The sequence below is a fragment of the Odontomachus brunneus genome, unplaced genomic scaffold (assembly GCF_010583005.1).
Source record: "Odontomachus brunneus isolate Ranch 3 - 2012 unplaced genomic scaffold, Obru_v1 Obru_scaffold_082, whole genome shotgun sequence".
Lineage (NCBI taxonomy): Eukaryota > Metazoa > Arthropoda > Insecta > Hymenoptera > Formicidae > Odontomachus > Odontomachus brunneus.
Window position 1 is genome coordinate 241,981 of NW_022639532.1, and position 14,240 is coordinate 256,220.

General features: G+C 40.5%; 1 protein-coding gene and 1 long non-coding RNA gene across 7 annotated transcripts; both read left to right on the forward strand.

The window, feature by feature from the left end:
• Positions 1-925: 925 nt before the first annotated feature.
• Positions 926-6,516, forward strand: LOC116847709. Of its 6 annotated transcripts, none has more exons than XR_004378810.1 (7): positions 929-1,000; positions 1,364-1,607; positions 2,239-2,404; positions 2,667-2,911; positions 3,197-3,357; positions 3,792-4,057; positions 6,095-6,516. It is a non-coding gene; the product is annotated as an uncharacterized LOC116847709 (long non-coding RNA). The 6 variants fall into 6 exon arrangements; XR_004378811.1 differs by having other exon boundaries at positions 972-988; XR_004378808.1 differs by having other exon boundaries at positions 926-1,607; positions 1,702-2,404.
• A 4,855-nt stretch (positions 6,517-11,371) lies between these two features.
• Positions 11,372-12,135, forward strand: LOC116847759. Its single transcript, XM_032823104.1, has 3 exons — positions 11,372-11,558; positions 11,767-11,909; positions 11,986-12,135. The coding sequence occupies exons 1-3, from the start codon at positions 11,372-11,374 to the stop codon at positions 12,133-12,135; spliced, it is 480 nt and encodes a 159-aa protein (XP_032678995.1).
• Positions 12,136-14,240: the final 2,105 nt, after the last annotated feature.

Sequence of the window (14,240 nt, forward strand, 5' to 3'; positions counted from 1 at the left end):
ATTGTCTCTATTTTCTCCGGTACTTGCAGATATATAACAATGCAATTTTAGAATTCATCATATAATGTTTTCCTTGTTCCTGTAAATACATATGTTATTACATAAAATCATAATATTCATGCAATATTGTTAATATATTTTATATTTCATTGTATATTATATATTGCTTGTCAATTATTATTAATTAAAATGGGAATCTTACAAGTAACAGAAGTACTTATTTTACAATTAATCCAGCTAGCCAAGTCTATAGAACAATATATAACTTGCATATTTTTCGGACTCCCCCGATTGATTATCAATATTGGAGTCAAAATAAATATTTTTTCCAAAAGAGCTGCAAAAAGATATCAAAATTCGAAAAAGGTCTTATAATTACCCAAATATAATTACCCAAATATAATTACCCAAAAAAGAACCAAGAATATTGAAATACTAGATAGTACACTGATTGTACCTAACGGTACTTCTTCCACAGCAGCGCTTGAGATCGATATTTCGGCCAAATATATAGGCCTGTTCTTTGTAGTTGCACTGCTGAACTGGTGCAATATATTGAAGTGAAACAAATATACGTTTTCTCACTCTAACTTATTGCACTAGTTCAGTAGTGCAGCTACAAAGAACAGGCCTTATGATTTTTTAATATTTAATAAAAATTATCTAGATGACTCACAAACCTTTTTAATGATACTTCTTCATACGAAATACAAACAATACCATGCCGAACATTTGTTTTATTTACCTCCGGTCATTATTTCCGGCTAAATACATTGTCCAAAAAAGAACAATTAATTACAAGTAATAGAATGACTCACAAATCTTTTCAGTTGCACTTCAAAACTCTTCATATGAAATACAAACGATTTAAAAAAATAGCTTTCCAACTGGAGTTTTTTTCCGGTCAAGTACATACGAATGAGAACCTCTGGTAAAGAGAATCGCGAACTTGATTATGTACCAGAGGTTCTCTAGATTTCGGCATACGGTTCGTATCGGAGTAAGTGGCTCCGCGTATAAATTTTTTTAAATCTTCTGTCAGCTTTCACGCAGATTTGATTATTTATTAGTGGATAGTTTATAATATTTGTCGACTTGGCTCTTAATTGGACTCGCTTTTTGGTTTACGTTTGGATTTTTTTTATTTGAGCTTCTCTTTATCACGATTTATTTTCGTGACATGTGACGATTACGTGATTGTGTTTGGAGCAATGGAACTTGGGAATTTGGTTGCTGCTACGTGTGCAAATCCTGTGGAAATCATGTCCCGATGGATTTCCAGCCCGCTGAGGGATCTGTTGACCGCGATATAGCGGAGTCGGTAAATACTCTGGGTGGAGAGTGTAATACGCTACTATTGCAGAGTGGATCTGCTATGTCTGCGTCGAGGGGCCCAAAAAAATGCGTTCGGACGAGGGTGTTAGTCCTGGTACTCCGACCAGAAGGATCTGGATGTTCCGCCTCCCCTGCTTCTGCTGATATCTCTGTTGTTCCTGTTATCTCTGTCGTCCGGGCGTCATTGTTTCATCTGCTGCTTCCACATCCTTCCTGCCATCTCCTTCTGATGCTACCTTACATCCATTGATGCCCATGGCGCTTGGTAACAGGTAAGAAACGAAATAATGGATCCTTTGTCTTTATTGAAAGGATGGATGCTCTGAATGAGGCGAATACTCTCTATTGGTTCGCTCACGCTTGCAGAAGCTATGCACGATCGTATTAGAGAATTTATGGGCGTGTCATACGATCTAAAGACACTCGCTCGACTCTCGAGGAGAGCCTAAATTAATAATGAAACCAGCTGATGTGACGTGTGCGGATATTCTGAACAAGCCAGTGGTTAGGGGAAGCAAGGTTTCTCTGGCTTCGGGCGGTCCGCGTAGCTCATAGGACAACTCGCGGTCTTCACCGTCCGTCCTCAACAAGGCGAATAGCCGCCCTAGATTTCTTGGGAGCGTCCCGATTGCCCTTTTTTTTTTTTGATAACACAGGGGAAAATGCGTTACGCATCCCTCAAAGACCCGGGGAAGTCTAGAGTACGATTGCCTAGAGTACGATTGCACACAAACCAATTGATGACAAGAATTATCTAGATCTAGATAGAATTACTAGATCAAACCAATCATTACAATTTGTGGTCAATTGTACTGTCGGCAATCGGGACCCTCCCGGTTCCTTGTTTCTTTACAGATTGTCAAGAAAAAAAAAGGCAGAAAGGAAAAAACTTTCTTCTGTTAGTAGGAAACCTGTAACGGTGGTGGAAGATATCAACAAGAATACGAGACTGGCCGCTCAGAGATGGAGAAACGATAAATTTAAAATTGATAGGTCACCCTCGGGAGAAACTCTGGGAGGTGGTGCCATTACTGACTTAGCAGGGGATAAAGATGTGGAATCTTATGAGGTGGGTTCTTCTCCTTTTCAATCTGTGATCTCTAAGGAAGAGTTTAACAGGAGAGTTTACAAGCATCTTAGTAGATCAAATATTAAAATATCTAAGTCTATGCTTGAATTTTTGAACAACAATTTTTTTGTTGAAGGAGGCAGTGCTAAGCCTGCCTCGGAACTGGACATTCCGACCTTTTCTTTGGACAAAATTCATATATCTGAATTGAAATCTTTCTTAAAGGATCTGTCTTGCATGTTTTCTGCTTTTTCTATTTCAGATAACGCTTAAAAATGGCTAGACAATGTGGTGGGGATACTCGTCATAGTCTATCCTTGATACATCGGAATGTCCGCTCCTTGATGGCTAGGAGGGAGGATCTTGTTGGCCTTGTTAGTGAGTCGGTTCCGGATGTTGTATGTATATCGGAAACCAGGATTCCTCGAGCCTTGGCGGATTTGCCCATCTGTCCAGTAAGGGGGTACTCGTTTTTGAACTCCCGAAGACTGGTGGATTCTGGCGGAGGTACAGGCCTACTCATTAGTAATAAGATTCTTTTTTCGATTAAGAAAATTTCTGACCTGGAAGCTATGTGTCGAGTAAATAACGTAGACTTGATTTCTGTAGAGATTCACTTGGAAAATGGTCAATCGATTGTTGTTGTCTCTATTTACAATTCCCCAAGAGTTTCGTCCTCGGATACGAATATCAATTTTTGGAGAAACTTCTTTGGCACTTTTGAAGGTCTCCCTAACGTAGTTGTTGTTGGCGATTTTAATGCGCATATTCCTCAGTGGTTTGATGTTCCAGATATAATGAGGAGGGACGAAAATTGGAATCTGCGATTGCACTTTCCAGCTTCGTGAATATCAGCAATGGGCAACCCACCTGGATATCGGCTTGTGAGATCCAGATCAGTGCTGGATTACCTTTATTTCCTCGGTCCTTTGGCCCTGACCACCTATTGTGAGGTAATGAGAGACAAGTTCTCTAGTGATCATTTCCCTACTTTGGTAAAGTTGGGTGGGATATATATTCTCCTAGTGTATCGTAGGCCTTCGCTCATTTTGTCAGATATCATTTTAAAAGGCTAGATTTTAAAAGGTTGCTTGATGATGAAATGACGTCCTTTGAAGTTATTGGTAGAAATATTGTTGAATGTTATAATGTATTTAGAGATTGTGTTATGAGGACGGTTTTGGCAAGTTTTGGTAGAATTAGCGATGGTAAAAGTTCGAAAAACGTCCCTCCGTCTTTGTGGTGGTCTGTCGAATGTGATTCTTTGATATATGAGAGAAAGGTGGCTTATCAAGTTCTCATGTCACAACCTTCTATTGAAAATTTGGAAAATCACTGCGGCTAAGGTTAAGAAAGAACTGTTAAACATTAAAATTAATAATTTCAGAAATTTTTGCTCGAGAATTAATCCCCGTACCAACATCGCCCAAATGTGGAGATCTCTCAGAGCTTTTAAGAACCGTCGCTCTTTGGCATCGAAACTGGACTTCAAGGTTAGAACGTCTTCCGCTTCCGCGGCCTTTGACAAGGCTGTACCGCGACAACCGATAGTTGCAGACCCCGCTCGTCTCCCCGAAGACTATATTATCAGAGAGAGCGGCCACGCCATGTTTTAGGCGACATTTTCAGACGATGCCGGAAAGTAGCGATTCGGTGAGTGTCTATTCCACGCCCATTTCCTGGCGATTCGTGTCCGTGCTAAGCGTATAATTGCGTGGTTAAGAACATGGACCATTGCGTACAAACTTATATTCCATTCAACATGCACATGATCTTTTCTCTTTACGCACTGTCATAAATTTATTTACGTGTATATGCATACGAAATATATGTATGTGTATATGCGAGAACCTGACCGCGCCCACTTCCACATAACGCTCTACATAACGCAACGATATTAATCGCATTATTATAAAACATTAATTTCAGTAGCATAAACTATGGAAAAACTAGTGCTCTTTAAATAACATCAATATCTTTCGTGGTTGCCGAGAAATAAGGAATAAATGCTAGCGGCATGTAAGAGCTTGATCGCAACATCGAAACATTCGCGCATTTCTATACTTTACATAAAGCAGTGGTATTAATCGTAATATTATAAACAACTAATATTATAAACAACTAATTCCAATAGAGTAAAGTGTGGAGAAGACAATGCTTTTTGAACTAAATTTCTCCGAAAAATCGCGAGTTCGCAATTCTCCGAATTTTAGTGCAGGTCTCGCGCTTCCACGAATTTGTCGCGAGGCTCGCGCTTATCGCTGCCCAGCCGTGCTTCGTGGAAACGCGTCGCGGCCCTCCCGCTTCCCGGAAGCGCGGCGCGAGCCTCGCGCTTCTCAGAAGAACGGCGCGCGTAAGGTGCTCTCCCAAAAAAGGCATTTCTTTTTCCTTTTAAAAGCGAGATGCACCTCGTGTGGCGTCTCGCTTGCTGAGACGCTTAAATTGCATTAGAATAAAATCGGAGAAAGTCAGTTCTTTTTGAACGAAATCGATATCATTTGTAGTTACCGAAAGAATGCAAAAAATACTGGCGGCATATAAGCACTTGACCGTGAGGTCGTGCTCAGGCTTTTACATGCCGCTAGCATTTATTGCTTAATTTCGGCAACTACAAAAGATATCGATTTTGTTGAAAAAGCAAACACTTCTCCTCACATTACTCTATTGGAATTATTGGTTTGTAATATTACGAAAAATAACACTGCTTTAGGTAAAGCGAGGAAGCGCGCTTACGTCTGGACGTTGCGGTCAAGTGCTTGTATGCCACCAATATTTTTTGCTTTCTTTCGACAACTATATGAGATATCGGTTTTGTTCAAAAAGTATTGACTTCTCCACACTTCACTCTATTGGAATTAGTGGTTTATAATGTTACGAAAAGTATCACTGCTTAAGGTAAAGCGTGGAAGCTCGCGTACGTTTCGACTTCGCGGTCAAGTGCTTATATGTCGCCAGTATTTTTTGCATTCTTTCGGTAACTACAAAAGATATCGATTTTGTTGAAAAAGCAAACACTTCTCCTCACATTACTCTATTGGAATTATTGGTTTGTAATATTACGAGAAATAACACTGCTTTAGATAAAACGAGGAAGCGCGCTTACGTTTGGACGTCGCGGTCAAGTGCTTATATGCTGCCAGTATTTTTTGCATTCTTTCGGTAACTACAAATGATATCGATTTCGTTCAAAAAGAACTGACTTTCTCTGACTTTATTCTAATGCAATTTAAGCGTCTCAGCAAGCGAGACGCCACACGAGGTGCATCTCGCTTTTAAAAGGAAAAAGAAATGCCTTTTTTGGGAGAGCACCTTACGCGCGCCGTTCTTCTGAGAAGCGCGAGGCTCACGACAAATTCGTGGAAGCGCGAGACCTAGACCAAAATTCGGAGAACTGCGAACCTCGCGATTTTTCGGAGAAATTTCGTTCAAAAAGCACTGCCTTCTCCACACTTTACTCTGTTGGAATTAGTTGTTTATAATATTACGATTAATACCACTGCTTTAGTTAAAGTATAGAAATGAACGAATGTTTCGATGTTGCGATCAAGCTCTTACATGCCGCTAATATTTATTGCTTAATTTCGGCAACTACAAAAGATATCGATTTTGTTGAAAAAGCAAACACTTCTCCTCACATTACTCAATTGGAATTATTAGTTTGTAATATTACGAAAAATAACACTGTTTTAGGTAAAGCGAGGAAACGCGCTTACCTCTGGATGTCGCGGACAAGTACTTGTATGCCATCAATATTTTTTGCTTTCTTTCGTCAACTACATAAGATATCGGTTTCGTTAAAAAAACACTGACTTCTCCTAATTTTAATGTATTCGAATTAGTGGTTTATAATATTACGAATAATACCATTGCTTTAAGTAAAACAATGTGTAAGTGCGTAAGCGAATTTTTCTTTTATTCAATTAATATCACTTTTATAGAGTTTCACAATCAGTTATATTTGTCAAAGTTACCAGTTCCTTTGGATTTTGATTTCGTATCTTTTATGGCGCGATTATCGGTTATTTTTTATATCGAAACTTCATGTCAAGCATACTTTTCTTCGCTTGTGTCAATTAGAGATGGAGTAAATGATGTATGTCTTAACCGTCAAATGGACTCCTATTTTAGAAAATGTTTGGTAAAATTTAATCTGACAAATTACGATGTGATTTATACCGATGGGTCTAAGATGGATGCGGGGGTGGGGTGCTCTGTTTTTTCCTCTTCCTTATCCATCTCCATCAGCTATGGCTTAGATAATGAACTGTCCATATTTGAGGCTGAGGCCACCGCGGTGACGCATGTCCTGGTCGCGGTAGAAGAAGAAGAAGGGTGCAAAGAAGAAGGGTGCTGATTGTTTCGGACTCAAAGAGCCTGATAACTGCTTTGAATGTGAACCTAGTGGAAAGCAACATGAATTAGTCTACATTATTAAGGATATTTATAAGGAATTGATATCACGAGGATTTTCTATTGTCTTTATTTGGATCCCAGGTCATGCGGATATAAGTGGTAACGAGTGCGCGGATTGACAAAAAAGCAGCTTTGAGAGTGAACACCTCCGGTAGCCATGAGACGATATGGTTCTCCAGCACAATCCGAAGGATACTTATGGGACGTTTGAACGCTTATGTTGCACAATTTTTTAGGGATATATCTGAGTCGCGGGGTTTCAGATACTTCCATAGAACTCGTATCAAAGAGAAACTCAGTCCCTCAGTTTCAGGAATTTTGCAATCTTAGTCGAGCTACTTTGACTCTTATCGCAAGATTACGTACTTTTCAAACACAAAACTTTATAAACAAAAGTTGCAGCGCATCTATTTGATAAAAACATAGTTGATTAATTTTTTTGTGGTGCTCTGGAAACTACGGAGCACGTGATTTTGAACTGCCCGCGCAATCTCATATACGGACATGTTGAGAATCGGTTGCGTAGGCTTGGGTTTTTGAATCCAATACAATGCTGGGCGTTCACTATATATTTTCGCGCACGCGCATTGAGCAAACTCTGTGGTAACTTCAGCGCCGTATCTATTCTAAGGTATCGTAAGAGCACAAAATAACTAGGTGGAAACTGGTACTTAAATGAGATGATGTGATTGGTTGGCGCAAGTTACTCTTATGCAAGTTACGCCGCATGGGGAGACACCCTCACTGTTTTTGGTGAAGAATCGAGGACGTAGTACGATAAGTCAGTCAAACTTTTTATTTTCCAGTATTAACAGCAAATTCGACTCTTTTGTTTGCAAATAGTATGGCTTAACAACAAAGTTAGGCATTCTTTTATTTCCAACTTTTATCGCTCAACAGAGTTATTTTTATTTTTAAGTAATATGACTCAGTTGTAGGTTAGGGAGATATTTAGTTTTACTTCTTTACACTTTCCTTATTTCTCGTTCAAGCTCATTTTTGTGCATATTTTATCTTAATTCTAGGAAACGCGGTTAACAGAGATAAATTGATTATTGCACATGGTCCCAAGCTGGTCGCCATATTTGTTGTGGTTCATAATGGGTGCTTTCCAGTTGCGTACACTGTGTTACACAAAACCAGCTTATTGGTTGCATATTATCTTACAAGATATTTTAGATAATATGTGACCAATAAACTGGTTTTATGTACGTGTGTGTCAAGATGTGTTAAGCAATTGGAAAGCACCCAATATATGTAGGGCTGCATTCGGAAACATCACTCGAATACTCTCCCTCTCTTTTGATCTCACTTGTATTTCGCTCACTCCAACGGCTATCGTTTAGTAGTGTGCACATAGTAGGTTTGTTCGCGTCGCATGCCTCAACGTGCTGCTACTCGCTCCAACGCACTTTGATTGGTTTACGTCACCACGCGAACCAATCAGAGTGCGTTGGAGCGAGTAGGAGCACGTTGGGGCATGCGACGCGAACAAACCTAATAGGTTTGTCGCCTCGTATGCCCCAACTCGCTCCAACGCACTCTTAATAGTCCGCGTGGTGACGTGAATCAATCAGAGTACATTGGAGCGTGTAGGAGCACATTAGGGCATACGACGCAAACAAATCTAGTGTGTGTTTTCGAACGCAGCATAGATACGTTAGTGGGACGTTAGAACTGAATTGATTTTATAGTAAAATATTTGTATTGAGTGAGTGTTGATGTGCAGTGGTAGGTACTTTGAAAGATGATACAAAAATAGATTTCCAAAGACTTATTTAATGGAGAAATATCAATATAAATAAAAAAGTAACTAAAAAATAAAAAGGCACCTGCAACATTTACAAATAAAAAATATACGGATGTTGCATGGTGATTCGCAGTTATATATACGAGTACATGATCATGTACAACAAGCCTAATAGAAATAAAATTTAATATACTTTTTCATGCTTTCTGATTCCTTTTTAAAACAAACAAATTGACTGACTGACTGACTAACTCATTTTTACGCATGACCCACATACTACACATTACTCACATACTACATTCATAGGGCGTGCTTACATTGGTCGCGTGCACTGCCCTCCTTAAGTCGTTTTCATAAGCTTATTTACTAATCCATAAAGTAATTAATCCTCAACAGTGAGTGTACTTACACAATTTTTTAAGTCGTGTGAAATATACTTTGTGTGTGATGCTATTTGAATTTCATAAAATTAACAAGTTAGACGAATCAAATGTACTGTTATAAAGCATACATTAATATGCTGTCAAAATTTCATCGTGCCATTATATATATAAATATATATTAAACATTTAATAATTAACATTTATAAATATATATTAAATATTTATAATTAATATTTATAAATATATATTAAACATTTATAATTTAAATATTAAACATTTATAATTTAAATATTAAAATATACAGACGGATATGCCTTGGAGTGCATCTGTATTTGTCTTATGCATATATATATGTATATACACATGAGTACATATATATAAAATTGATAGTATTTATGTTCATAATACTGAGTTTACGACAGTGTCTCATTCATATTCGTATAAGAAATTGTACCATCTATACACGAGCTATGTCGAACCATTTCCCAAAAGTTATGAAACATCTAACAGCAGGGATAATAGGTCAAAATAATAATTATATATAACGACAAGTATCCTAAAGTTCTACTAAAAATTCTACTCTCTTCAATATGACATTTATATATTTTTAGTTATTGGAGATGAAATATTGAAAGCTCAAGTGAGAGACACAAATTCCTATTACATGTGTAATTTATTGTATAAATGTGACATTAAAGTAAAGAAGATAAATAATTAATTTTCTCCAATGTAATCATTTTAATTAACATTTTTTAATTTTAATTAACATCATTTAAGTAGTATATAATGAAAGTTTATATATATATAGAGAGAGAGAGAATTTGGTCGGTGAATACCTCGTCGAAGACGGCTAGTTCCTCTTTAAGGAATTGCTGGAGGCGCTGGTCTTCCTCGGGTTTTCGAGGTGTCAAGCCAGAGGAAACCTGGCATACGGCTCGGTCGGGTCTGTCGGTTTCCCTTGGTTGGGGTAACAGGGGAATTTGGAATTTTCGCCAGAGGTCTACTCCCATGATGACCTCGGTGTCTAGTCGGTCTAGCACGTAGAACCAGTGCCACAGTCGTTGAGCTCCCCATTGCACGCGAATCTTCAGTTGGCCGAGTGTTTCGGTAAAGGCCGAGTTGGCCATTTTTATGGCGGGTGCGGGTCGCAGGGCCGGCGGACAGGTTGGCCAGAGGGCAGACAAGATGTCGAACCGGATGCACGACATATCGGCCCCTGTGTCGATGAGAGCTCGGCACGCCTGTTGCTGGACGTACAGGGTCGTGTACGGCCGTGGTGAATATACCACTTGGGCATCGTTTAGGATCGAGGAGTGGCGGCGGATGACACAGGAGTCACATGAGGAGTCACTGGATGACACCTCCGTTAACGAGCGGAGAATCCGCTGTTCCTGGATGGCCTCGTATTCCTTGGCGAGCTGCCGTAGGTCGCCTAAGGATCGAAGGTCAGCTTGTCGGACGTAGAGCTTGTAGTCCGGATGCAGGTTTGTGTAAAGCCGATATAGCTGGTCCTTGTGGTTGTATCTTTCTGCCCGGCGCATCATTGTTAGCAGGTCGGTCTCGTACTTGCTGAAAGTCTCCCCGGCCTGCTGTACTCGGCTCTGGATGCAGCTGATTAACTGCTCCTGATATCCACTGGGGAGGAATTGTTGGCGGAAATCGGTGACGAAGTCTTCCCATGAGCGCCAGGAATCTCGATGGTTGCGATACCATAACAAGCTCTCGCCTTTAAGTAATATAGGGAGGCCTCGCAGGAGGTATTCTCCGGGATACCCGTATCCCCTGCTGAGCTCGTCCAGGCGTTCCAGGAAGGCGAGTGGATTGCGTCCGTCGTAGACGCATCCCCACTTCCTTATTTGTGACATGAAGGTCGCGGGGTCCGGTAGGTTCGTGGGAGCACTCTCGCAGAAAGTACGGCCTTCGGCGGCCGCACCTGTTGTCGGGGGCGCAAGCATCACGGTAATGGTCTTGTCAACTTCCTCAATCTCGGTGGTGGCGTGCGTGGCGCAATAGCTTTTCAGGCGACGGTGGAGGTCGTCGAGGATGCCGCTGGTTTCGATGTCAAGCCCGACAAGGATTTCGATGAGCACTGCTTTATTGCACTGATAAATCCACGTCAGCATGAAGGAGCGTGAAGAAAAGAGAAGAGATTCTTTGTCCACTTTGCGTCTTTAACTGAACAGGTCCTTGTGCGGGCGCCAATATGACGGTCGACCTTCCCGGGCCGGCTAGTGTATCAGGTCTCAGCCCGATCGGACAGCTCGTCGGATGCACTGGTTCGCCGAAAGCGGTGCAGTCGGCGCACGAAAACGGAACGCGGTTAGTGTAAAGCGGTACACGGCGAAACTGAAGGTGGAGGCTTCCGCCTCAGGAGCTGGTGAAAGGTATCGGCGATGGAAGCCGCGTAGCGGCCGGATGTAGATGTCGAGGAGTCCGGGTAGCGGATTATACGGAAAGGAGGTATGGTGCTGGATACGCACTGAGACGCTCAGCGGAGCTTGCGTTCAGGACCGAGTCGCTCGGGAAAAGCTCATGAGGAGCTCCACGAGCCGGCTTATATACCCGCTCGGGAACTCCCACGCGCTGGCGGCAAACGGGATTCCCGAACGTGGGAATCGACACGCGGCGCGGCATGCGACCTTCAAACACTGTGTTTGTGCTCGACGCTTGCGTCGTGCGAGAAAGCATCGCGTTGTTCCCAACCCGACTGGTGGTGAGTTGGGTCGGACGTGACGATTCATATATCGTCACAATATTATAACACATATGATAGAATTATACGCTCCATAAATATTCATACTGTTCAATTATTTCAGATCCCAAAGTAAACTTCTGTAAAGTGCAATTTAAATACACGTACAGGCAAACCAACGCATATCCGTACATTGTATTAGAAAATATATATGTTTTCCCTAGTTCACCAATATTTTTTGAGAGATCTTTCCAAGGTTTATACGAGGTAATTTCAACGAAACTATTCTCAGCAATCTTTTTTTCGGACTGATCTGTATCTCCTTGTGCTTCGTGTGTTGCAGGATTTATTCTTCGTAACGAGCAGGAGATTTGTAAAAGATGAGGTATTTATAAACGCCAGGGAAGAAGCGTTTACGAATGCCTTATCAACGGTAGTAAAAGAATTCGCCAATGTTTTCTTTGGTTCCTATCCAGTGAGCAATTGCAGGTAATGCAAAGTGAAGCAATCGCAAGTTGCTTTAAACGCGACACAACGTGCATGCTCAAGACACACAGTTCTACATTTCTTTTATTTCACAAATATCGCAAACAGGATATCCTTTTCGCGGACCTGGTTTTACGCATTTCTAACGACATTTTTCAGCGAGCGATTTCTATTTCACAAGAGTAAAACACGATGTGAATGATATATAGGTACTACAAAGCCTTCGTGACTACAGAGAGCGGTAACGAAACTAATACGGAAAGTGCGAAACGATTTTCGAGCTCAATCCTGTCCCTTTTTTGTTCGAAATTAGACCGAACGCCGCACGTAAATTGCATTACGAAGTACAGTAATTTTCTTCACAGTTGCCCGCATCGTCGTTCGTTCTACGAGCAGTCGCTGGAAGAGCTTCGGTAAAGGAGAACGATGCATTTTAAACTTGGATATTGTCACCAATATACATTAACACGTATATATTAAACATTAAACACTACACATTAAACACATTAAACATTAAACATTAAACACATTAAACATTAACAGTTTCCACTGCGTACAGACAGTTTTATCGAGACTGAAAGCGTTTCCATACGCATAGTCGAGCATCGTTATTTACCATGTAGAGTCCGATCTAATTCGAATGACAATTTGCGAGCGGTCTACTTCAAAGAGGACCCTTATAGAAATGTAATACTGATAAGTAATAATTTAGCCAGTGATAATTATTGAACGACAGTAATTATTACTGGCCAAATTATTACTTATCAGTATTACATTTCTATAAGGGAAGCGGACGTCGATCCATCTCGAGGAATTCATCAAGGAGATGATTGACAAGTAATGGCGGCGCCAGTCGATACGATAAAATTGCAATTTGAACAATCGAATAGATTAACATGTAAATCAGCATTACGCAATCCCTTATAGAAAAGTATCACTGGCTGTGATAAATTGGCCAGTAATAAATAGTAATTTTATTACTTGTACGAGTAATATAATTATTGAACGAAAGTAATTATCACTGGCCAAATAATCATTTATCAGTATTAAATTTCTATAAGGGATAGCGTTACGATATTCGCCAGAGAGAGATGAAAATCGATTCGTATATTTGTTGATATAATCTGGCGGTGTGCACCGTGGAGGTCGAGCCCGATAAAAACGAAAACGAATATCCATGCAAGTGCATTTGCGAACGCTGCTAGTGGGAAAGACCGGAGAGGACGGCGTGAATAAAATTAACCGTTGCTGAGGCGCTATGTAATCCAAACGGCGTGACTGTGAATTGTTTAATAACCGCGATGCGTCGCGTACCGGATCATGCTCGCCGGTTCAGGTTCATAGAAGGCGGAATAATTTTGAAACAGTGAAATAAAAAATAAACTTGGTCGTATATTTAAAATCAGCTGCTGCTATACATTAAATAATAATCGTTGGTTTTCGATCGATTGTATACACTCTTCCCTTATAGAAATATCATACTAAGAATTATTGATAATTACTTATTATATAATATAATTATCCAGTATTTTTAATACTGAAAATAAGTAATTATCAATGATTCTTAGTATGATATTTCTATAAGGGTTGTCAGAGATTTCGTTTAGGTGATGGCTCGCGAGACGTTGCGCGCGGGACGCGGTCGGTGTTGTTGTCGTGTCGTTTCCTTCGACGTCAATCCGTCTATTGACGTTTTCAGCCTCTCGTCTCTTTAAATGCTGGTTGACAATCTCTTTATCAGCTACTATGCGATGCAGCACGGTATAAGCGGTATTGCAGCTGAGCTGCGTTCGGTGGATCGCTTCGGTGGCGGTAACTCCCCTTATAGAAATGTAATACTGATAAGTAATAATTTGGCCAGTGATAATTACTGTCGTTCAATAATTTTATTACTCGCACGAGTAATAAAATTACTATTTATTACTGACAAATTTATCACAGCCAGTGATACTTTTCTATAAGGGGATCGTATACAACGATTGCTCCCGCAACTCGTTGATACGGTGAGCACACACGGAAGTGGCTTGAACAGTCCGTCTGCTGTAGCGGAGCCTTTGTTGGCTTTGTTTACTTTGTGTATCAAGTGAGGGTAAATGTTCACTTTAGGGGAGT